General features: G+C 41.4%; 1 protein-coding gene across 1 annotated transcript in view; it reads right to left on the bottom strand.

Annotated features, from left to right (window-relative positions):
• Window positions 1-6,632: 6,632 nt before the first annotated feature.
• LOC115003930 (hormonally up-regulated neu tumor-associated kinase homolog) overlaps window positions 6,633-26,706 on the bottom strand; it is a 44,986-nt gene continuing 24,912 nt past the window's right edge. Inside the window, exons 3-12 of the mRNA XM_029425868.1 lie at window positions 19,484-19,606; window positions 19,124-19,293; window positions 16,447-16,502; window positions 16,200-16,338; window positions 15,798-15,925; window positions 10,726-10,861; window positions 9,866-10,043; window positions 9,646-9,723; window positions 8,461-8,812; window positions 6,633-8,370 (exon numbers count right to left, since the gene is read on the bottom strand). Coding sequence (XP_029281728.1) covers window positions 7,589-8,370; window positions 8,461-8,812; window positions 9,646-9,723; window positions 9,866-10,043; window positions 10,726-10,861; window positions 15,798-15,925; window positions 16,200-16,338; window positions 16,447-16,502; window positions 19,124-19,293; window positions 19,484-19,606 — 2,142 coding nt within the window. The 3' untranslated portion in view covers window positions 6,633-7,588. The remainder of the gene's footprint in view (window positions 8,371-8,460; window positions 8,813-9,645; window positions 9,724-9,865; window positions 10,044-10,725; window positions 10,862-15,797; window positions 15,926-16,199; window positions 16,339-16,446; window positions 16,503-19,123; window positions 19,294-19,483; window positions 19,607-26,706) is intronic.

The raw sequence follows: 26,706 nt of genomic DNA, 5'->3' as shown, positions 1-26,706 counted from the left end.
ATTGAACTATGACATACTATATTATGACTTTATTTTTTAGATGTTATGACATATTATACATAGACTTTTTTAATCAAATCTTTAATATATACTATATGACTTTTTCTAAATTAACTTTCTATGACATTTTTGACATACTATACTATAACTTATTTAAATTAAATGTTATGACATACTATACAATGACTTTCTATTTTTACAATTTTATGGCATACTGCACTATGACTTTTAAATAATTGTTTTAATACATATTACATTGACTTTTTTATGAGATACTATACAATAACTTATTGTTTTACATATTAATGACATACTATACTGTGACCTATATTTCACATTTGTATTACATACCACACTGACTTTTTAATTTTACAATTGTATGGCATACTGTACTGACTTTCTTTTAATGACATTTTTATGATATACTATAATGACTTTTGATTTATAATGACATACTATACTATGAATTCTATTTTTACATTTTAAAGACATACTATATAAAATGACCTTTTTTTTTTTGAGTGTTTGAGAGATGAGCCAAACAATAGAGAATAACTTTAATAACAAGACCTGCTGCACTACACAGAGCCTCAAGCAGATGGAGTTACAGAAACAACACACATGGACATGATGTTGCTGCTGATGTTGCAGCAGTGGAGGACAAAGAGCGGGGAATGTGAACAGTGCTGTTTCGCACATGTTCCTCTAAAACGAGTTTCAACGGTAAAACAACAGTTGTTGTTTTAGTCTTCTTCACACTGTGGACAACATGTGTGCTGAACTGGACAGCTCTCACTCACGAGGCTCTGCTTTCTGTTGCAAAACGTCATTAGTAACTGATTATCTTCATTATCAAAAGTGTTTGTGTGTTTGTTATTATCATCTTTGCTCACAGCTACTCTGAAAACCTACATGGAGCAGATGCAAGAAGTCTGGGAGGGGGTTCAGAGTGAATGAAAACTAGAGTAATCTGCTAGAGAACATCAAAAGGCAAAACTGTACGCCTTTGTATATCATTGAGTCAGTTAAGTTTGAACGTGGAGGCCCAGCATGTCGGTCATGGATCGGCCCTCTATTGTGAATGTGTAGGTGCCGAGTTGTGCCCGTCAAAACAGCTGGCAGCCGATCACGGCGGTCGCTTATCTTGACGGGATCTTTTTCATCCAGAAACTCGACTCTCATCCAGCAATGATTCATTCAAACAATGTGCTGTGAGTAAGCCCGAGGTTCGCTCGTGCATTAAATATGTGATCCAACCCACTGTCTGGGATCAGCCCAAATGTGTTCTTTGACTTAAGATCATCAAACAATATACTGAAATAAATGTAGACAAAACATATCTGTATCTGGACATTACTTGAATTGAATTGTCAAACAAGTCTCATACTGCATAGACATTAGACAAACACATCTTCAGGGAAATAGAAAATAAAAAAGTGTTTTATTTATTAATCAGTTTTAGTTATTAATGAGTTATTCTTATTTACTATGGCAGACTTGTTGTATAGTTATAATTGACTTTACAACATAAAAGCAACAGCAGTGTCATACAATATTGAAAAACTAAATTACTAAGTGCTTTGTAACACAAAGAAAAAAACAGACATGTATAGCCCACATCTTCACTCAGTTACAACACTGCTGCCTCTTTTTATTTCAACCTTTTCACACACACACTGCTTCTAGCAGCATTTTTGATTGGTCAGCCTCAATGACAGTTGTTGTCAGATCATTCAAGCTAATGGGACGTATCGATTAGAAAATAAATTATGTCTGATATCCTAACCAGTTATTTTGGTCAGACTGACTATCACATCGGTACATCCCTACTAAAAACTGATGTTTGCAAAGACTTACTAAGTTTAGCTGGCTTGTTAAAAAGTGAGAACGTTTACAATTTAATTGTGTAACTGCAGAATGTCATCAACCTTAATAAATACCACTAATAAGTGAGAAACTCATAAGCATTTATTAATGACTTAAATCCACCACACAACCAAGTTGGCAAATTAAAACACTTTTCTTACTAATTTGCTTATAACTGGTCTATAAATTATTAGTAAATGACCTTTTTAACAGGCAAAGCTTGGAGTCACTCCAGTCAAGGAATCAAAACTGGACAGTAATGCCAGCCACGACCAATGAGGCAATCTACACATGATGGCTTTACATTTGTGTTCAACTCAAGGCATATTATTGTAACACAGTTGTAAGGACCTTTTTCTCAGATTCATTCAGTAATTTAAAGTTAAGTTTATCCATCGTCATACCTGAGAACATTGAGGAGCATTCACTCTGCCCCCGTTTGGTGATAACCTAACGTCTTCAGTGTACACCTGATGAAGGGCAGCTCCCTCGTGTGTGGGAGCTGGTCAGGGCATCTTTTAGTGGATTAGCTGGTGTTGATCCTGAACTGACAGTTAATCAGAGGTGGGATCAATTAAACAGCGTTCGGCTCAGGTTGCTGCTCTGCAGTGCTGGACGTTTTGTGCGCCGCTGACCCCCATGACTCATACACACACAATGTCATTACGAGCGGCAGGAGCCTAGTTAACCACCGTGCCACCCTGGATCGCTCCCCCTGCGAGGTGACACTCAATTATAGATGACCATCATTAGAAACCAGACACGCCGGAACACAGGCTAGCCCAGACTGACACACACACACTGTGATGGGCACGACGATTATTCTCAGAGACACCCAAGACTATTGAAGTGCTAATGGAGTAACACCATCCATTGCATTCCATAACCACTGCACCTGTAACCCCTGTGGCCTCAAGGTGACCAGCAGTATGAATGTTCCTTATCAGCATCACTGTAAACTAATAAAATCATTTTACAATTATGATATTATCCCAAACTAATTACATTTAATGTAAACAAAATCAATCAACTGTTTTTTCAGGAAACAGAGTTCTGGTTTATCATACAGAATAACCTTATGGTATTCCTATGCATTGTGGAAGTGATGTTGGGGGCAGCTGCATATTCGTTATTTTGTCTCCGCTCTTAATCCTGCATTTGTTCTATGAGAAGGGGAACACAAAGGACCCGTCTCTCATCAGGTCATTAACACAGGGATTAGGCTGCAATAACACAGGGACCATCTAATGATGGCATAGATGGTCCTGCATATGTGTGATGATAGACAGATGGTTCATCCAATCACCTGCCAAGTATCTTTTGAAGTTGATTGCCCCTTTCCAAAGATTGTTCTGTGTAACAAACCATCCTGCGCATCAGGTTAGAGGTCAGTTGGAGCCTCAGCTGAACACAACACGACAGACACAGTCCGTGCATCAGTTGCTTGCTAGTCTACAGCTAACGTCTTCACAGTTGGTACATTGGCTGCTTGGGGTAAAGAAACACAAACAGTCCAGCGGTTCAATTTCTGTGGTTGACACACCTTCTCTCTGAATACACTTTGTTAATGGGAGATCGAGTTGTGTACAGCAAGTGCACATCCATACACGACTTCACAGAAGTATGTGGGAATTACAACCTCACAGGCTTCTGTCAAAGTAAAATAAGAAAGACGAGGCTTCTCTAATAAGTAACTAACTCAACCCCAAAATGACAAACATCAGAGGAAGCAGCAGACATGTCCAGGCATGTCTTTAACAGTGCAAACAAAGCAAATGAAACATATAGATGCATGACTACCTCCCAGTGTCTACAACTGCCATCTCTATAGCGTCTTACCTAACGAGGCATGACCTGGCTGAAAGTTTAATGCAACTACATTCTGCCGTATTAGCAACACAGATACAGCGAGGACGTCAGTATTGCCTGAGATCAAAGTTGAGAATGCATCTCAGGACGAGATAGTAGAAAGTAGGTGGAGAGGTGTGCTGAGGTAAACAGTGATGCTTACTGTACAGAAAACATGTCTGACCCGACCAAGAAAGGAGTTATTGAAATATCTATTTAAATACATTTGAGACTTGGAGTTCGTGTACATTTGTTCTCCCCACAAGACCTTGTGAATTGCTTCCTCTATGAAGCCAGAGACAGATAAATGGAAGCTGCCTCTATTCTTCTCTGAAACGTCTCTGGGCTTTACCGTTTGATTTTGTTAAGCAAGGGCTGGACAACCTGCTGAAACCGACATATATAAGGTTTAGGCCAACTAGTCTCATGTTAACGCTCAAGAGTTATAAGTAATTGGGATTAAGAGGCACATTGGGTGTCAGAATGTCTAACAGGGAGTCAAGTACAGGTCAAAGTCTCAAGACTTCACCTCTGTGTGAACTCTCCTCTCTTTGTTTCTGGGACATAAACTTAATTACAAAAACACACATTTACTTTGATTTATAGAAACTATAGAAAGTAGCTATTTCAACCTGTGCTTTCATGAATCCTCTTTTGCAAGACCAAGGATGAGATTACAATTTGACTGACTGGCTGGTGAACTACAGGTTGACTATCGGATGTCAACACACGGAGGGGAAAAAGCACAAAAGTGAATGCGTCATTGGTCGTTGCTAAACGGCTGGGATCACATGGAAGTGTGTTTTAAGTCTGTCAGATGTTACTGTTCCAGGAGCATGCTCTTCTGACGTAACAATGTTCACCATAGCTTGCCTGTAAACACAACGTTTTAGTAGCCATGGATACATCTTTATGTGCAACATGCATTATTAATCGATTTTCCATACTTTGTTTGTCCAATTCTTATGCATGTGCACCATTCTGACTAGCTCAGGCAGGCTTGTTGAGACCAGAGAACATCTCCTGCATCTAAAACAAGCTTTTTTTTATTTTTGGTGTTTCCAATACGCCAGTGCTAATATGTTTTAAAGAGTTTATATTCCAGCATTACACAAAAATGGCCTTGATTGGTTTTTAGATTACTATTTTTTGAAGAAAAAGAGCCCTTGTATTTGACAAATTGACCGTTAACCAGCCATTCTTGTTAAGTGTATTGCCATTGTGCAGTGTGAATGTGTGTGTTTGTCTGATACAGTATCAGAGCTTACTGGTTCATATCACTGTTAAGTAGCCAGAGAGGTAACTGGAGTGGGGATGTATCCACCTCAGTGGGTTCAATCTGTCCTCATTGGGCACTCGCAGAACATGTGCCATACCCAACACACACAGACACACAGACACACAAAAACAGAGTATCCGGTAACAGATCCTCAATTATTTAGCAACAGACGAAGAGTGCCGCTAAGCAGCAACCAGATTCCTCCAACTCTCTGGAGCACGTCGGAATATTAATGATCCAGAGACACGAGGAGAGTGCAGAGACACAGGGTGTACGAGGGAGAAGATGCTTGTAACAGAGATTTGGGGGAAAGACTGTTCAAGTTTAAACCAATTAAATTATCAATTAGCAATCGCATCTGACACCCTCGCAGTGGTCCAGTTCAGAATTAGCTTTGTGTCGTGAAAAGCTAAATAAATAACTAAATGGTCAAGTAAAAGATGGAGCTTCACACCTGCTTTGCAGTCGTAGATTAGTTTGTCAATGTAAAATGATTTATTAAAAAGTATCAGTATGACCAAAACCATTTTGGTTCTTGTCCATACCATAAAACAGTACACATTGCAACTTGAGAAGAGAACAAATAGTTGTAACTAACAAAATCCTGAGTAGTTATCCATCTAGTCAGGAACAAAGCAGAAATGTATTTTTAATCAATGAATATATACCCAGTTCCTAATAACTCTGGAAGTACCGATGCATTCTGAGATAGCCAGCAGCCCTGATTTAGAACAGCTGCCAATGTAAGCTAGTGCTTAAATAAAAGGATTTTACGTGAACACTATAACATTTAGCAGATGATAGATACTATGATTTGCTCGCTAACAAGCTGAAATGATCTTGAGACTATCTGATGAACCAGTGGTCAAATTGTTACTTGTCATCCCAGTGCACAACAGTAAGTCAGTTATGTAGGCAGGTCCATTCATAACATCTTATTACCTCCGCCAAGAAGGTTACGTTTGTTTGTCTGTCTGTCAGCACGATTAAGGAAAAAAAAGCGATTTTCATGTATGGGCCAAAGAAGAATACATTTTGGAGCGGAACAGAACCCCGGGTCACTTACACACATTATTGTTCACTAGTTAAGATGTCATCGGTTGAAGAACATATTAACAAATGACTGCATTTGAATATCAGCAGGCATGCGAACACTGTCATTTACAGAAATGTTGATTAATGTGCTTACTCTCTAAGGCAGGGGTGTCAAACTCATTTTAGTTCAGGGGCCGCATACAGCCCAATTTGATCTCAAGTAGGCCGGACCAGTAAAACCACAGCATAATAACCTGTAAATAACAACAGCTCCAAATTTTCAAAGTACATTCTGAAAATGTTCACATTTAATGAACTAGATCACAGTGTATCTACAAAGGCACACGACATTCACAGGTATCTAGAACTGAACAATGTAGTATTTTACTTTATGATCAAAACAACTTGTCAAGATCTAGAAATGATTTTAAATTGACATTCATTTCCACATCCGTGTAGTAATCCTGACACACCACACCATACAAACTAAAGTGAGAACTATTAAGGAAGAAGGTGAAGTTATTTTTATTGAAAAATTGCAGTTAATGTCTTCTCTGTAATTTTTACACTTTGCAAAGTCATCCTGCGGGCCGGTTTGGAGCCTTTGGCGGGCCGGTTTTGGCCCGCGGGCCGTATGTTTGACACCCCTGGTCTAAGGTGATGAAATCTTCAATTTAAACTGGGGGCATTTCCAGTTCGACTATCAATATATCATTAAAATATCCAATGTTATTATCTATGACTTAACATAATAAAGAAATAAGATGATGATGAGATTTGTAACTAACTACATAATATATTTATACCAACCTAATCCATATATTTCTCAGAATAATGATATTTGCTTGAAAAGACGTTTGTGGGGATGTTGTGGGTTCACTTATTACTTGCTAGGTTCTGGTCGAGTGGCAGTTTACGAGCGTGAGCGTAGAAGAAGAAGAGTAGTAGAAGAAGAAGAGTGATATGAAGCTGTCATAGCTAGCAGCCAGCTATGGCTTAGGCTCACTTTTCTGTATGCAGAAAATCTATATTTGGCTAAAGTACACAGCTGAGCATGATAGGATGAAACAAGTAAACATGTCTTATCATGAAGACACATAACAACACAGGTAAGTTAGAATTGACACTTGTTTTACTTTGACTTTCAATGTTAGTACAAAAATGTATTTTGGAACAGTGAATGGGTGGAGATCAACATAACATGGTTAACAGTAGCTAGAACAAAGCCTTGCTACTAAAGGCTACATTAAAATCAATGAGCTGAGAGTTTACATTTTTGGCACTGCAGCATATAAAGCATGCATACTGTGTGTGGTTTGTTTGGAAAATGAGTCCTGTTGCATGAAGGGAACAGTGGATAACTCAACTTTAACATCTTTCTGTAGCTGCCGTTTACACCTGTTTCTCAAAATGTCTATGCAGAGTTCTCAACTGCTGCTCTATATTTTCCGCTAATCTGTTTTCTAAATTTTTCACTAACCTCAGGACTATCTTCTCTTCTCGATGCACCTTTTTCTGGCCACTATCACTGCCTCTCTATCGAGTCCTCACATATATGTATTAGTAGTCCATGCTGTGTAGCTGGTTCTTCCTATCTGTCTTCCCCTGCAGGGCAGCAGGAAGCAGTGGCAGATTCAGGTCCGCCACCCGACGCTGGAGAGATGAACGTAACTGAACTGAGTTCCTCTTTGCTCCATTCAGCCCTCCTCCTGCCGTCCCACACTCGCCTCCTCCTCCTCCTGCTGCTGCCGACAGATCTTTTCTCTTGCCCCTCTCCTGCCTGAGGCTCTTAATGACCAAAGTATGTTGTCTCTGTGAGGGGAAGGCGGGAGGTTTAGACCCATTCACCAGGAGTCCTGGGGGCCCGGGTCGGGTCAACCCTACCCATGTCATCTTCCTGCCTCTTCCGTCTTTTAGCCCCACGTTGCGCAGGCGGGGCAGTGGGGCAGAGGGAGATGTCTGTGTCGTCTCCATGGTTCCCAGGTGGTCTCTGTCCGTCTGCGTGGTGTGTGCGTCGGCCTCCAGGAGCATCCTGGGCGAGATGCCGTTCTTCTCTGAGGAATAAAATGTCTGCAGCTTTTCCAGACGCTCGTTGATGCTCAGGTGATGAGAATGGTCGTCCTGGTGGCGATTGTCGTGGAAGCAGTCTGACCCGGGGTCTGCGGCCCCGTCAGATTGAGTCGTCCTGAGCAGGTGTGTGTGTCGGATCGGCCTGGACGTGCTTCCGTCGCCGATTGGCTCAGCCGGTAAGGGGACTTGGCAAGGGGCAGATTCACAGAGTTGAGATGCAGAGCTTTTAGGAGGAGAAAGATGGACGAGCTCCCTGTCTCCGAACACAGACACTGGAACACACAAACATATGGATGCAGTATGTAACACACTGTACTGTGGATGTGTGCAGCTTTGTTTCTGTATGTGCTATAAATCCTCACCTTCAGGAAACAGAGTCTCTCTGGTGTCCAAGGTGATGGCGATCTCCTCATCAGTGGCCCCATCCTCTGTAGACAGAGGGGCGGGGGAGGGAAGGCGAGGGGGTATTGAGGGGGAGGCAGAGTGAGGAAGTTGGGGTAGAGATGGGGAAGGTGGACGGTTCTCCGCGTCCTCTCGACGGTCCTCTCGACGGTCCTCTCGACGGTCCTCTCGACGGTCCTCTCGACGGTCCTCTCGACGGTCCTTTCTGTGCAGATCCTCAGGCCTCTTCCTGTTGCTCTGACATTCAGTTGTCTGTTGGGCTCTCAGCGGCCTGCTGGACTGCTTCGAGCCTTTTTCATTGGTCGGTTCATTCTAAAAACAAGTAGTGATTAGTTATCAGGAGGCCAAAGAATGTTTTTGAAACATAGACAAAGACATGTCATAGTCATCTCATATCCACATAAAATAGACTCTTTCTAATACAGCCACAACACTTCATCTCATCCATTCAAAAAACAAAAACAAATCAGTGAGCTGCACCACTGCACTGGGTGGTGTCTTCAATTGTGTATTAATCCACAGCTGAAAATAGTCCCCAACAAATGCACCAGTTCCTCCTGTTTGAGTAACATTTGCTAAAGTCTACGGCGCCCAGCTGTTTTAGGAAATTACTGCGCTAATTTATTTATAAATAAAACTATAAATAAATAAAACTCTTTATTTTAAGATTTATGTTTTCATAGGAACAAATGGACTTTGCACAGACAGTACGGACGAATTACATCTATTACATATATGAATACAGACAAACACAAAATGCCATAATCACATAATCACATCACCAGTCTGGTGCACACGGTTAACATAGATTTGCTGGCGCTGCTATTATTACTCACTATTGTAATATACCACTGTCTGTTGGTAATGGTAATGTCCAATTGTCTCCATAAGCTCTTGTATAGTTTTTATTTTTTTCTATTCCTATGAAGTTTTGTATACACCTCTTATTGTTTATTTATTATTGTATCTTTACTATTGCTGCAACAACCAAATTACCCCTCTGGGTATCAATCTTAACTTCAATCATTGTTAGTTTTAATCTACTTCAGGATGTGTTCACAATACAAATCCATATCCTTTAAAGGAATACACTTCCACATTTCTAAACGATCACTTTGTGTTTATGATGTTATTGACAGAATTACCTGAGTCTTTGATTCAGTGTTTGGCCTCTCTCTCCATGTATTCTTGCTTGGGAGACTCCAGTCATTGCTCTCTAGTTTCTGCCAAATCAATCATTTGTATCTGTTAAACCTTCACAGAATATCATAGAGATGGTTGTGTTTATTCATTGTTTCAGGTACTGTTGTACTGACCCCCTTATGTCTGTGTCTGTGTGTGTCTGTTTAAAAATGAGGTGTGAACCTTGCTGGCCTTGGCTCCCTTCTGGCTCCTGCTGAGTTTGTTGAGCAGCAGGTGATAAGAGGCCATGATGGTGGAGGGTCGGTTGATGGTGAGTGTGTGTATGATATCAGAGAGGGAGTAGCCAAGCGTCTCTGTCATGTATGCCAGCACAGACGAGTTGAGATCCTCAGGACACAACCTGGGAAATAACCAGTGATGGAAGAACAGTTGCAAAGATAGAGTGTGAAGAGTGATGCAAAGAGAAATGTTCGGGGTCATTGAGGGTGTGTTTGTAAGGAACAGTAGGACCAGTAAGTGAAGGATTTGGGTTTGATGATTTTCAACTGTTACCAGAACAGAGCTGGAACAGTTCTTGCTCCATTCATTCATGTGGATTTCAGAAAATGTGTTTTTGCCAAGAGGAGCCATACATGATTGCATTTCCACACTGCGTAAAGTGATAAAAGCCTTTTAGTCATGCTATAACACACAAAGCTGTTACCCTACTGACCACAAACACATTCATTTTGTTAGAAAACTCGCAGTGACTTCTCTCTTGGTTCTTTTTCCCACATTGTAATGTTTGCTGCAGAACCTTCCCTGAGGACAGTCTCACTTTGCTCTCATTGTTCAAACATACATAAATATAGCAAATGTGAAAATATAGGAATTTACATAGTTGTCAATTGTTTTCAAGAATATAATGGGCATGCATCCACTATTTTTCTTATGTTGAGATATATTTAGAAAAACTATGATGGGACCTTTTACGATATACAAAATTGGTAAATTCTGCTGAATATATTATTAAAAGTAAGTCAATGTGACAAGGAAAATATGGTTGTGTTGCCTTAGTTTGTAGTCACACAGTAGATCGCTACCTGTTTTTATGAGAGAGTGTGTGGAGTGGTTTCTTGGCATATCCTTCGTTGATCCATCTCTCCTCCATCGCAGCTCTGACACTGGGTCTCTTAGCTGGGTCTGGCTCCAGCAGAGACAACACAAACGCAACTGCACCTGAAGAAGGGGGATGGATGAAGCAGTGAAACGTTTGTTTTCTTAATTTTCAGAACTTTAAATTCAGTGATTTCAACATTTGGTGTAAATTCTCATTGGATCAATTTGTGAGATATGAAAAGTAAAGCCTCTGCTGTACAGAGAGTTTTAGCCTCCGGACTACAACATTTCCTGTTTTGGCTCTTTTTTTCAAGACCGCACAGTCAGAGTTGGAATTCTATGCTCAAGCACCTGATGGTAAACAAATCCCTCAAACAGCTTTTGCATAATGAACTGTACTTAACATAATAAAGTGCATCACCATAATATTCACCCACTCACGTATAAACCGGACTCACGTATAAGGAGCAGTTTCGGGTCAGTGTCCTGTGTGTGACTTTGGCATGCAAATTGGTGGAGTTTAGGATCAGACCACCAACAGTGCATGTAGGATCTTTTTTCACGCACACCTAAGTTTGTACTATTCTTGCCTGGCCAAAAGGGACCAATTATAATAATAATAATAATAATAATAATAATACATTGAATTTGTAAAGCGCCTTTCAAAGCTAAAAGCAATCTCAAGGCGCTAAATAAAAGAGCCAATGTTGCACAACTACTTCAGACGGCCAGACTGATGTCACTCATTGTGACTTCACTGAAACTGTATCAGCGACGACAGAGAGGTAGGATTTCCCCTCAGTAGAACCAATTCAGCCGGTGACATGGAGCCGTCTTGTGACAGCCAAGCGGGGCTGATAGATTGACTCCAGATGGGGATTCCTGATAAACTCCACAGTTCGGGGAAGCAGGTGGATTCAAATGACAACATTTACTGATATATAGAAAGCCAAGGCTGCTCCATACAATCTGCTACAATCAGCTGTCTCCATCAGGCTCAACTCAGATGGTTTGAACTGATAGAATTAAATAATAATAATAATAATAATAATAATAATAATAATAATAATAATAATAATAATAATAAGCTTTATTTGTATAGCACCTTTCATACAAGAATTGCAGCCCAAAGTGCTTCACAGCAGAAACATAACAATTATTACAAGATTAGACAGAATAAGAGCATTTACAGTACAATAATCACAGTGTTGATGTAAATGAGTCTGAAGTAGCATTATAAAAATAGCCAAATTAAAATAGCCAGAATTAAAATAGTCTAAAATAACATTGGAAATCATGCCTAGTTTCCGTATCTGTGCAGTACTTAACGACCCTCCTGTCGGAAAACCACATTCATCACACCATTCTTGTAAATGTTTTAAACTATCAGAGCCATATTTTAAAAGCATGATATCAACAATGGGCCCCTGTGGCCCTTCAACTGGTTTACTCCCTTTGCTACCCATTCTAGTCAAGTCTACTCTAAGGTACTGGAAAGGAGGGTTCGGCCGATAGTCGAACCTCTGATTGAAGAGGAACAATGCGGATTCCGTCCTGGACGTGGAACAACGGAACAACTCTTCACTCTCACAAGGATCCTGGAGGGGGCCTGGGAGTACGCCCAACCAGTCTACATGTGTTTTGTGGATCTGGAGAAGGCGTATGACCAGGTCCCCCGAGTGATACTGTGGGAGGTGCTGCGGGAGTATGGGGTGAGGGTGTCACTTCTGGGGCCATCCAATCCCTGTACGCCCAAATCGAGAGTTGTGTCCGGATACTCGGCAGTAAGTCGGACTCGTTTCCAGTGAATGTTGGCCTCCGCCAGGGCTGCGCTTTATCACCAATCCTGTTCATGATTTTCATGGACAGGATATCGAGGCGTAGTCGTGGAGGAGAGGGTTTGCAGTTTGGTGGCCTCAGGATCTCATCGCTGCTCTTTGCAGATGATGTGGTCCTGATGGCGTCATCTGTCTGCACCTTCAGCAGTCACTGGATCGGTTTGCAGCCGAGTGTGAAGCGGTTGGGATGAGGATCAGCACCTCAAAATCTGAGGCCATGGCTCTCAGCAGGAAACCGGTGGATTGCCTACTCCGGGTAGGGAATGAGCACTTACCCCAAGTGAAGGAGTTCAAGTACCTCGGGGTCTTGTTCGCGAGTGAGGGGATGATGGAGCGAGAGATTGGCCGGAGAATCGGAGCAGCGGGGGCGGTACTACAGTCACTTTACCGCACCGTTGTGACGAAAAGAGAGCTGAGCCAGAAGGCTCTTTATCAGAGAAACTTCATTTTTTTCCCCGTGGTAAAACAGTTTATTTGATCTCAAGTTTTTCAAGTAATAATTCACCATTAAAAGGCTAAGATAAAAATATATAAAATATCACCATTTAAAAGCTAAAGTAAAGACATATGTTTTTAGCTTACTTTTGAAGATATTGAGCGAGCTTGCCTCCCTGATGTCTGCAGGTAAAGTGTTCCATAGCTTTGGTGTATAACTGCAAAAGGCTGCATCCCCAATTTTCTTTTGGAAGTTTCTGGGAACATTTAATAAACCAGTAGTGGATGATCGTAATGTTCTTGGGGGCACATAGTTTATTAGAGAGTTGGCAGTGTAACTTGGTGCGGTTCCATTTAGGGCTTTGTATACAAGAAGGAGGACCTTAAAGTCAATTCTAAAAGTTACTGGAAGCCAGTGTAGAGCAGCTAACACTGGACTGATGTGGTCTCTCTTCTTGGTTCTAGTCAGGAGCCTCGCTGCAGCGTTTTGGATGAGCTGAAGTCTCTCCGTTGTTTTTTTTTGGGAGGCCGGTAAAGAGTGCATTACAGTAATCGAGTCGGCTTGAGATAAAAGCATGGATTAGATTTTCAGCATCCTTTTGATTTATAAATAGTCTGATTTTAGCTATATTTCTAAGGTGGAAGAAGGATGTTTTTGTCACCTTGTTTATGTGGGATTTAAAGCTTAGATCTGAGTCTATGATAACACCAAGACTTGTGACTTCAGGTTTAATCAAAGGAGTAAGTTCCCCCATGTTATTCAGCATCATCTCTCTTTTTGTTACAGGACCTACTAGTAGGATTTCAGTTTTGTTCTCATTTAATTTTAAGAAATGATTGCTCATCCATTTATTTATTGCTGACAGACAGGTGGTGATGGAGTTAATAGCTGTAGTATCATTTGGTTCAGCAGAGATGTACAGTTGTGTGTCATCCGCGTAGCTATGGAAGCACACATTGTGTTCTCTAATGATGTCCCCCAGTGGTAGCATGTATAGGGAGAACAGTAATGGACCGAGGCAGCTCCCTTGTGGAACTCCAAAGTGGGCATCATGCTTCTCTGACACATGATCTCCAAGCCTGACAAAATACTTTCTCCCTTTGATATATGTTCTGAACCAGTTTAATACACAGTCAGAAAGACCAACCAGTTTTTCTAGACGATTAATTAGGATGTCATGGTCGATTCGTGTCAAATGCTGCGCTTAGGTCTAGCAGGATAAGAATTGAGACCTTGTTTGTGTCAGAGTTTAGTCTGAGGTCACTAATTATTTTAGTCATGAGCAGTTTCGGTGCTGTGGCATGCTCTGAAGCCTGATTGAAATTCCTCCAGGAATGTTGTTTTCTTTAAGAAAGGAGTTTATTTGGACCGAACAATGCGAGTTCTTCACACTTTGATGCAGAGGACTGCGGAGAGGTGGGGGCAGTGTTCAATAGTAGATAATAGTCAAGAATAGTATTCTAGAATTTCCAACATTCTCTGTGATAATCTTAGAAAAGTAATCCTTTCTTGCCAGCTGCATTGCTTTACCATAGGCAGCCATGGATTCTTTGTAGATATCATAGTTAACTGTGAGCTTAGTTTTCGTTCAGCTGCTCTACAAATGCACTATTTGTTGATTTTAATCTATGAACCTGTGGAATAATAGCTTCTGAACACACTCAGTTTGTTTGCAGTAATAAAAGTCTAAAAAACAATGTTAAAGATAACATAAAAAATAAAAGGAAAAAATAAGACATCACCAAAACAAACGAAGAAAGTGGAAGAAATTAATAAACTAAGAGAATTACAAATGGGCCAGTCTGACAGGAATTAATGTGGCAGAAGAAAAAGAAGATGGAATCAGCTAAAGTGAAGCAGAGCTTGAAAGAAAAAATACAACAACACCATTCAGATAAAGTGTGAAAGTTAATGTCAACGTCTGAGATGCCATCTGTGGCAGCGATACAGACACAAATCCGATCTTGTCACAGTTTCAGAGCTCTAGAGCCAGGCTGGTTTTTCCCGCAGTAACAGGAGCTATGTTTGTTTGTGGTGAAATGGCGCCATGACAGAGTGTAATGGAGTGACTATGTGTGAGAGAGAGACCAAAATAAAGCAGAGAGAAACAGGGACACTAAGGCCACTGTGTACTTGGTACAGAACAAGTGGTAGAAGGATGAAATAAATGACTAAATTAATTTAAAAAATGTTTGTCTCATGACAGGGTTTGGTCTGTGGAGAGAAGACTGGATCCCGGTTTGTGTTCTCAAAGAGTTATTAACAAAAGCTGAACAATTTCTCACAATTAACATGTATGCATGTTTAGGATATCCTGTTTAATGTAGATCTTACCTGTGCATAGCTCAAGTGCTGACTGTGATATAAGGGAGAATTTTCCCTCAGTTTAAAGAACATCTTTCATATGGTCTTTGATATTTAGTAAATATGTTTTTGCTAATTTAACCTATACCACATTCAGTCATATTTCTAAATACTTTTCTGTAGTTTTGTTTTGTTTCATGTTATTTATTGCAGACATTTAGTCCTTTAACTATATTCTAATAAGTAAATTCACTCTTGAACCTTTAACTATGGTATAAAGGCCATTGAAGGTAAAATAAATAAATAAACTGAGGCGGGGGTGGGGGTAATATTCAGAAGAAAACCTCAGAATTTCTGATATTATGAGAATTTGTTTTGGGATATTCTTTGAAATTAACGTGTTAAATTTACGAAAATTTGTGCAAACAAAAAGTATTTTTTTCAGTGAAGAAGCAGCTAAGGTAAAATGTGGAGGTACCTTTGCTGACATCACCGGGGATGCTGCTGATCTCTCCGTTGACCATCTTCTGGTGCAGCTGCTTGATGTTGAAAGGCTCAACAGTGAAGGGCAGAGTCCCTGTCAGCATTGCAAACATACTCACACCTCTTCACACACACACACACACACACACACACACACACACACACACACACACACACACACACACACACACACACACACACACACACACACACACACACACACACACATACACAAGCAAAATGTGAAGAAACATAAACACATTTACAAGATGCATACACAGAAATGCAGCCTTTCCACTGTCCTTCAGCTTTTTCAATGCAGAAAACTGCCTTTCCACACTCTGATGGAGCAGACTTGGAAACAGGCCTCCTCACACACTGAGACTTTATCACTTACATGGACCAGACGTCCACTTTGGGTCCATACTTCCTGTGAGCCAGCAGCTCAGGGGCCGCGTAGGCAGGACTTCCACACTGGGTGTTGAGGAGCTCCAGAGACAAGGATTCAGCCTTCAGAGTGTTACTCAGGCCAAAGTCTGTGTGAAACATCAACGTTTTAACAGATGCACTAGATCGCTAAGACAGGGTCTAACACTTTGCATCAGTACATATGTCAATTTCAGAAAGCAGGAATGTCAACATACCCACGATCTTTATGTTGTTATGTTCGTCCAGTAGGAAGTTTTCAATCTTTAAATCTCTGCAGAAGAAAAGAAGAGAGAGAGAGAAAGAGAGAGAGAGAGAGGAGAGAGAGAGAGAGAGAGAGAGAGAGAGAGAGAGAGAGAGAGAGAGAGAGAGCTGTTTGGTCACAAAGGGAAACTGTGGTTCACTGTAGTATTTTTATGAGCTCCGTCTTTAATCCTGAAGGGAATTTTATTTCCTTGGAGCACTTAAATTGAAAGACACTAGGGTGGTTGTTCAATTTAAGAACTCCTCCAGTGTGTGTTTGGCCTTAGTAAGCTGTTTCTGTGTATTTATGGACAACCAGATGAGATGGGACCAGACTGGACCCACAAAAGCAAAGGAAAACCCAAGCTAAATTTGGGTTTGGGTAGAGCACAGGAGGAACAGTTAATGGTCATTTGGGGGATTCATTTGTTTTGGACTACGAACCTGCACCCATCAGGATTTTTAACTCAAGCCAAACTTACATTTTCTTGACTTACTAGCTCTTCTCTGCCACACTAATATCTCTGTGTTCACCTGGGAAAGTTGCCTCACTCCCCTAAAAGTACCCCAGCCCCACCACCAACCGCACCGAGCTAAATGAAAATCTGCGGTTAGGAGAGAGAGATCCCCTATAAACTATAGCCTGGGAATCAGCCATGTTCCTTTCATCTGCCTTCATCTAACCAACAGACACTCCGGGTCCCGAAAATCCAGAGAACACCGCTCACACAACCAGAATAAAGTTCAAAGAGAGACGGAGGAAGAAAGAAGGAAAAAGGCGAAAGCAGACATTGTCATAAAGGAGAAAATGTATGCGGTAAACCTACTGGATGTGGGTGGTAGGAGGTGCATTTAAGTGCAAATTTTCCATTTATTTCCAGTTTAATCATTTCTGTGTGGGACTGTGGTGGAGAGTGTGAGCGCTGGGGAGTGTGTGTATGTGTGCGAGCATATGTGTGTGTGTGTGTGTGTGACAGAGAGGTGCGATTGAAGGGTTGGGAGCACCATCGTTGAGGGACTTCATTAGAGAGGAAGTCCATGATGTTGTGATGATGTGTGAATCATGGCGCCGGCGCAGGATGATGAGGTCATTGCCTGGTAATCACATTCCCACCTTCAGAGGAGCCAAAGTCTTAAACCAAAGCCCAGCGCTGTGAATATTGTGTGTGGTTGCAGTGTAACTGTGTGTGTGTGTGTGTGTGTGTGTGTGTGTGTGTGTGTGTGTGTGTGTGTATTAGGTCTCTAACACCTACACATACTAAAATGCCACTAAAATAACGCTCTCAGCTCCCACACTATACTGTGCCATGTATTGCCTTCCTAGCAGCGTTTCCTCCTCTGTAGGCTGTTAATGCGCTGCAAACTACTCTGTGTGTGTGCGCGCATTTGTGTGCTCACAAGTGTGTATATGTGTGTGCGCGCTCTTGATTGGCTGACTGTTACACTGGCTCAGTGAGCATGGTTTTGGTCATATGCATGGCAAAAGATGTCCAGACGTTAATGTTAAGACTGTGCTAAATTTGTTAGAAAAGTGAGTTGTTTGTTTTTAAGATATCTAGGTTACCATTGTTTTAACAGCTTAAGGATCTGCTCCATAATGAAATACAGCCGTTTAAATGATGTTGGGACAATGATGTATGCAGCCTAGATAATAAAACTTTCAAGCAATTTTAGTCCAGGTTCAACTCCAAAGTCCGGTAACCTGCAAATGACTTTATGTATAGTTACTTGACCCGAGTTAGATGAGAAGATTGATACAACTCTACTGCCCAATTCCAATCCGGCCCCTTCAACACCTCCGTCAGCGTAGAGGGTCCACCATATTAAGTGCTATCTCAAAACAATTAGCGGGGAGTGGAAGTGGTTTATAAAACCCTCCAACAGCGAGTCTACATCGATGCTGACTTAAGCAGCTGCCCTTACTGACCACGTGCAACGCCGCTTTGTGTTCCATACAAACAGTTTCATGTGACTACCTGTACAAACATTTACTGCTCAACTAAGGTGGAAATGTTATATCGTCATAGAGACGTTAACAACTATACACTCCTAGTCATTTGATTGTAACGTTTATTTACAGGGACTGTCGCAAAAACCAAGCAGCTCATAAACATCAGGGTTAAAAAGACAAAAAATTAAATTAAAAAAATGCTTTCAAAGAAGCTCAGGAGTTTTATTTTTCTCCCTAGTGTTTGGCTGCAGCTTCCAAAAGATGCTCATATGAAACTATGGTTACGAAAAGCTATGACAGTTCCTGTTTCTGCCAAAGAGAGTTAAGTTTGTCCCGAAGCCTGCTGCTGTATTTCTACCCGTACACCCTAAAGAAGGATGCTTCATTCAGCTGAGAGTGAGACGACAAACAGAGTTCACTCTGTCAGTGGGAGGTGCAGGGGCCACATTGAAATTGGGCTTTTATATGTTTGTCAGTAAATAAATAAACCACAGCAGCTATTCTCAAACACTGGGCGGGGGCCCACCGGTGCCGGATTATTTCTTGGACAGGCGGAGTAACTTCAGTGACTTAAATAGTAAAAGAGTAAGAGACACTAACTCAGTATAAGGCAGATATTCTACTACATGTATAAGTGCTGCCCATGTGTGTGTGTGTGTGTGTGTGTGTGTGTGTGTGTGTGTGTGTGTGTGTGGTGTCACCTGTGTACGACGCCGTGTTTGTGCAGGTGCTCCACAGCAGAGAGGATCTGGCGAGTGTAACGCCGCACCTCCCTCTCCTCCAGCCGCTTCCTCTCACAGATCCTGTCCATCAGGTCTCCTCCAGCACACAGCTCCATGGCCATGTAGTAGCTGTTCTCCGTCTCCAGAGTCTGACAAGCCACACGGTCGTTCATGTGCATATATTGGACAAGCTTTTTCAACAGCAGCATATATGATAACCTTTTAATTACAGTCTACAATTAAACATACGCCATTGTTAATGTAATGTGCGACTGTATCAATGGTTTGTATTTGGATTGTATATATTCTATATGAATATGTGTGCTTTGAGTTTTCTACCTCCAGCAGGACGACGATGTGAGGATGTCGGACCATCTGATGAATTCGAGGTTCTCTCTTCATGTTCTTCAGCACGTAAGAGTCCTGCCGCGCTTTCTTCTTGTCGATCACCTTAATGGCCACCTACACCCATACAGACATGCACACACATGCAAAAGTTATGTTTTTATTTGACTTTGCTCCTCCTTTTTTAAATTAAAAGTGATAGTAGCTTCATCCACTTGCTCCAAGGCACTTAAACAGTAAGTGTTGAGCAACACTTCCTCATCTACCGACACTACTGTCTCACACATTTGAACCTTTTGCAATTTAGCCTCTGAATGAAAATGTAACATATACAGTATTCTCCATACAATACTAAACCCTCAAGCTTTATTTCAAAGGTAACACGCATATGATAAAAAAAAAGTGGGGAGAAACAATCTTATAACAAATCACTGCTGGAAAACAGCAACCAGTAAGCAACTGCAGAAAAACATGTAATCACTGCAAAGTCAAATAATAAGTAAGTCAACTTTGATTAAGTCCATTGCTGTCAGTACTGGAACGTGTTTGGTGGATAACTCTCCTGAAGCAGTATCCCTTCTAGATGATGATGATGTGAAAAAGCACTTACAGGTAATAAGCTAAAGGTGATACTTTACTAAGCAGGTTAACACTTGTGTGATTGACAGTAAACTGTTAAGATCTAGAGGACTACGTTTTATTTACTAAGTTGTATATTCCTTTAATACTGAGTGTAAAAAAAATATGTCATTTAATTCAAAAGTAAAATCTAATTTAAAAAAGACTCTAAGGTTTTCTGTGTTTGCACATTAGCAGTCTTCAGCTCCACAGGTCTGTAGGGTAGCGAAGGTTAAGAGGAGCAAACACCCCCAGAGATGAGTTTGGTCATTACTATGGCAACCAGGTCAGGTACATCTGAGCCTGGGTCAGGGACTCGGACGGGTGAAAGAAAGTTACACATACATTTAAACACGCACGCACACGCACATGCACACACACACACACACACACACGTACACACGCACACACTCACACACACACACACACACACACACACACTCACACACTCACACACACACACACACACACACACACACACACACACACACACACACACACACACACACACACACTTCACAGTAAGTGAACATCCATATAGTCCCAGTTTAGAGCCACAATATCAAAAATAGACCAAATATAAAATAATTACAAACATTAGCATGGTTGTGTTTTGGGAGATTATTCCTTTCCAGGACATGTTCGGGGCAATACTATGCATATTTTGTCTGAGCAATTTGCATCATATATGTAACATAAATCATAACTCCATGATGTTTACATGGCATTTGAGTCCAGATATATTGAGCAGAAAAAGATCCACCTTCTTTAAATCTGTTGTTCCTGTATATGTAGAAGTAATTACAGGTGGAATAATAACAGGCCACTGCCTTCTACAACGCAACACGTGAGTATAATAATCATTTACAAGTGGTAACCGTGTAATCAAAATAATGTTATCGTGTCATCTTTTTCTTGCCCCCGCTCCAGTCTGAGACATGTCTCCTCGGTCTTATTCTCAATTCAGGGAGGAGAAAGCACCGACCTTTTCCCCCGTGCCGATGTGCAGCCCCTTCCATCACTTTGGCAAACGATCCCTTGTTGATCATTTTCCCCACCAGATAGGATCCCACCCGTTTGGAGTGGGGGAAGCTCCGCAGCAGCTCCCTGGGGACCTTCAGAGATGGCAGAGGCAGCCGCTCGTGGCCCGGCCCCGAGGCTTCCCACTGGGACGCGCCGCGCTCTCCTTCGCACCCTCCTTCTACCACCATGTCCTCTGGAGAGGGCTTCAATGCTGCAGCTGGCATCCGGGACAGGGCCAGGACCCCATGTGGCCGCCTCTCACACGCACACAATCAAATCCAAAAACAGGGCAGTCCACAAAGAACACACATACTAACACACACACACACACACTGGTTGATTCAGGAAGAGAGAATATTGCACATATAACCCTCTTCAGGAGCAGGTGCGTGTCGTCAGATGCAGTCCTTGCACTCTCAGGTAAGTATATCCTTTAGTCCAGACTGTCTGATGAAGACTCCTCTTCTCTTCTTCTGTTATCTTACCTTTTTAACAAATACAGGTGTCTCAAAGTCTCTCTCACAATCCAACTGTGCAGCATGTAACACTGGCTCCTCTCTCTTTCTCTCCCTGCCGGTTAGTGGATGATTAACCGTTGTGTTCTTAGGTCAGCTGCAGCGATGAGGAAGACATTCTACACCGTAATTACCCCCCCCCCCCTCCCTTTCCACACACTAAAGGTACACACAGACGGTTACACAGTAACTCTTTAAACTCTCTTACTTCACTTCCTTGGGTTACTTTAAAAAAACGTGTTTTCTAATTCAGTCCATTTCAGTTTCTCACCGATACAATCGGGTCATTTTCCTTCCCTGTGAGGACGGATCGGGGTGTTATGGCACACTCAAGAGTGAGAAGGACAGAGGAGAGGGATAAGTGTCCATCATCTTGCTTTCTTGCTGAGGGTTAGATGAGAAAGATTGATACCACTCTCATATCTGTGAAATGAAAATGAAACTACAGCCAGCAGCTGTTAGCTTAGCTTAGCACAAAGATTGGAAACAGCTAACCTGGCTCTGGTCAAAGGTAAAACAAACGTGGCTGAAACCCCAAATCATTGTTTTTACACAATGGGTTGTGTAGGGATTAAACAAACGAGATATAACACGCTAATTAGAGAGATTTAGAAAGCACTGGTAGGAGGATGTTGTTACATTTTGACAAAGCTATGCTAGCTGATTTTCTGCACATTGTAGCTTCATATTTACTGTACATGAGATATGAGCGCTATCAATATTCTCATCTAACTCTCAGCAATAAAGTTACACAGAAGCACATTTCCCAGAATGTAGAACTATTCGTTCAAATCTCCAATTGCATCAAAGTAAAATGGCTTTTACCTATAATCTCATATAATAATGTGATTTACTAAATTAGTTTTGAATGGGTTTCACTGGCTTATTTGGGAGCAAGATGATTCATAAATGTCCCTATCCATACTACCTTTACAACTACTACCTTCATTGTTGACCTCAGCAAGGTTTTTTGTCTGGCCCAGAGAGGTCAAAGGTCAAGGTCAACAACAGATCGCCCCCTGCTGGTGGTGTGGATTCAGTACCTCATTACATGAAATCTGCTTCAGAGCCTGTAATGTGATCTATGTTTTTACTTGCATGGTGAGTTTACATGATTATTTCAAGTATTGAATATAATTGAGGATTTGATATAACACTTTGGAGAAGCATCTGTGTTATAACAGTGGTGATCAATGGAAAGCAGCAGTGAGGTTTTGTGCTGATGAGTGATGGGCAGCATTGAAGTGTGTCTGCTTTTCTGCTACTGTGTGTATTAAAGTGTGTGTGCGCACATCAGGGTCCGATTGCAGTGTGTTGCTGCTCGATTCTTCCTCACTCAGCTGATGAAAGGAGGGATAGAGCCTTATATCCGCCATGTAACCCAATATACTCACACACTCTCAAACAAACACACGCACGCACGCACAACCTTACACAACCTTTAACTGAGCGACTATAGTAGCCAAGTGAAGCTTCTAGAGTTACCTTATTTAGTTTTGAACATGTTGATGCTGTATAATTTGATTTGGCATTGGGAGCACACACACACACACACAGTTGCAGCAGCCATGACAGTTTTCTTCTCTTTTGTGCGCTCTGAGGCGCCATTAAACTCCGTGTAATAACAATCAAAACACTTTGTCGACCACTTTTCTCCCTCAAGGTGATCAAGCCAACATTTTACAAACTTTTTCTGAGATACAATCAGCAACATTGACCAACTCAGGTCCAAACTGTCTGCGCCATAATGGGAAATAAAGGACACATAAATCTAACACACACCCATACTGTATGCTGGTATCAATCGTTTTTCCAGAATATTCTGAATTGAGCAGCAAAACACAGGAGCAGTCCACCATTAGTGGTTTCACATCAGTAGAATCCAAAATGCTGTGAAAACATTCAACCAAACCCCTTCAAGAAAATCAGTAACTTTCCTACACAAATTTAAATCTCACATCTTAATCTCTTTCTTCTTCTTCTTCGTTTGTGTGTGTGTGTGTGTGTGTGTGTGTGCGCGCTCACACGCCAGGAGCCCTACACTTCATAAACGGGTCTTAAGGCTCCAGCGTGTGTGTGGGAGGAGGTGTTAACACACCCTTCCTAATGCCGGGGAAGGGTGTGAAGCTGTATCTGGCTCTGTATTGGACGGACACATAGGAGGAAAGAAAGAAAGGAAGAAAGTGTGACAGAGAGGAAGCGGTGTGCTGCGTTCCCGATAAAGTGACGGGCGAGTGATAGGAAGTGAGTGAGAGAGGATGAGTGAGAAGGAGAGAAACTCAGCTTCACAGCTGAAAAACAAATATGAATTAATAAGAGGCTTTTTATATAACCTCGACACTGCCATGCTTAAATGTTTTGCAGAGGCTTTTCTGTGTCTGTGTGTGTCAATGTGTGTGTTTTCATGGTTCAGAAAAGGTCATTCTCACTGCCAGAGACCACAGTCTATTTGTGTGTGTGTACTTAATGCATATACCCGTATTCGTAAGCTGTTTTTAAAAGCATTGCGAGATTATGTGCCTTTGCATCTACACACATGCATATATAAGCGTCATTTACATGCCTTGCAGTATAATTATGTGTGTATACATAGTCGAGTGTTTGTGTGTGTGTGTGTGTGTGTGTTGCATTGGCGCAAAGGAATGCTGGCTTGCCTGCAGGACTTGGCGACCTTCTCGGCGGTCACATTAAATGAGAAGAGAAACCCCCCTTCTGCTTCCTGCCTGTAATAAATGGATCCCCAGCAACCATTAAGGCATATTTTAACACCAAATAACTCCCCGAAACCACACTAGAACAGACACAGCCGACCCCCACCCTCTCGCCATCTCTCACTCACTCTCTCTCTGTCTTCTACTCTGCTTCTTTCATTTCTCCATCTACCCTTTTTGCTTTCATACCAAAGAAAAAAGACCAAGAAGCTAAATGTTATAATAAGATCTTTCTGGTGCTGCAGCATGATGTACTTAAAGGTCATACTTTGTAGCCTGGTAAACGTACTAGTTATCGCTATAGTACTGACATGACAATCTACCAGAAAAGAGAAAAAATGCAACAAGCTCAATGTGTAATTACTGCGAAAACTACCTATAAGAAGTTTATAGGTTCACATAATTATTACTCTGCCATAGTTTTCTTGAGGTTCGGTAGCAAATATTCCGTGGCCCTGTACCCGTCCGTGGACCAGAAGGGAACCACTACTTTAATAGCACTGAATATCATTATGAGTGACAAGACTAAACTGGAATAAACCTGTTGCATTCTGTTCACAGGTCAGTCTCTGCAGGACACACTGCCCACGTACCAGGATGCAATTCCCACATATTGCGTTTAATACGGTCGGGAAAAAATGAAAGATTCTGGGAATCAAACAATAGTGATGTTACGTTCATGAACCATCCAATTACTTTCAAGCCAGTGCTGCATGCTGCTCCTAGTCCACACATGCAACATTTAATTATATTAATGGGGTTAATAGTTTTCTTTGTGAACCGTTGTCCAATAAGAAAACCTATTTGAAATGTCATTACTTTTGCATATACAGTATATTACAATGTGACATTGTGCAGCCCATCAGCATCAGGGTCGTTCTCTCTGGTGTCCACTGTGAAAGTATCAGAGCTGCTGTCCTTGTCTGCCCTCCAGTGGACTTAACAGACCGCTGCAATCAATCCAACAGCTCCACTAAAGGAAAGAATATCCACAGATGAATATAAAGGGGTAATCATCCGTCTATGTCTCCCCTCTTTGCTTTCTCTTTCTTCCAATGTGTCTTTGAAGAACGCACATTTCTTCTTTTAAGGGAACACATTTAATTAACTGTGAGACAGCAGATTCAGAAAGGGTTAGTACGAGTATCAAAGAGGCTTGTTGCGAAGTGATCAGCCTGAAATGAATGACAAGTTGATAAATACACCAAGCATTTAAAAAAAATGCCATACCTCTTATGATTTGTTATTATCATTTGTTTTTAATTTGTAATGTTTTAGTGTTTATTATTATTAGTATTGTTATTATGTATGTATTTTATTTCCCTGAATATTTGATGTTGAGTGTGGGGGGAGTTTCTTTTAATATATATATATATAATGTTCCAATTTCAAGGAAATCACACAAAGACATTATTATTAGATGAGGCAGAACTATCACCTAATGACACACTGCTTTCCAACTAGTGAAGTGTGACATGACACATGAGTGTGGTATCCATCTGCATACTGTATGTAACCCACAGCTGAGTGAGACAAGTGTGTAACACGTTAACACTTGTTGTCTAAAGCTTGTTGTTGTCAAAAGGGATTTGGGGAAATGTAGGAAATAATTAACTGAAGTCAACAATTGCAGCTTGAGGGAAAGCGAGTCACTCCATCACACCATAACTCCTGCAGTGGAGTAAACAGCGCAGATGTTGTGTAACAGCATGAGAGGGATGCATGGACTGGTAGGAGAATTACAAAGTCGGGAAAACAGCTGATAATGTCAAAGAACGCTGACTAAGGTCAGAATAGAGAAAAATAAGTGCTCAGTGTGTATGCTTTTAGTTAACTGATATAAACAAATAATATGGCTGATTTGTCTTGCCAGGATTGGACTGTGTTGGGATGTCACTGTCTCTCATTAGTAAGGGGGGGAGGGGGGGGTAGCTGCCTGTCAATCCCTGATGACTTCATCCGTGGCCGCAGCCTCCTTGACGTGTCATCATCTGTCAGTGACACCCGCCATCACCTCACCGTGTCATCATCAGTCAGTGCAGCGTAGCTTAGCGTGTCATCAGTCAGAGCCTGCATGTTGCTGCGGTTTAAACCCTCTCGTTTTCTGTGGTCTCCGTTTCAGTGATGCTGATTGGAAATGGTTTTCCATGGTTTCTAAACAGACAAACAACACACTGCACTCTAAGACTTTGAGCTGTGTGTCTTCCACATCATATACTGTGAGACCAAACCATTGCTGCCCGCAGAAACATTTCAATGAGATCGGGTTGCTTCAGGCACAAATGGTGCTGAATTACCTCTAACAGTTAGGGGAAGTGTGTTTTGTGAAAACATTGTGTGCCAAGAAAAA

This window comes from Cottoperca gobio, chromosome 24 (assembly GCF_900634415.1).
Source record: "Cottoperca gobio chromosome 24, fCotGob3.1, whole genome shotgun sequence".
In the NCBI taxonomy this organism is placed as follows: domain Eukaryota; kingdom Metazoa; phylum Chordata; class Actinopteri; order Perciformes; family Bovichtidae; genus Cottoperca; species Cottoperca gobio.
The sequence above is the reverse complement of the archived record's forward strand: the minus strand, read 5'-3'. Positions and strand labels throughout refer to the sequence as shown.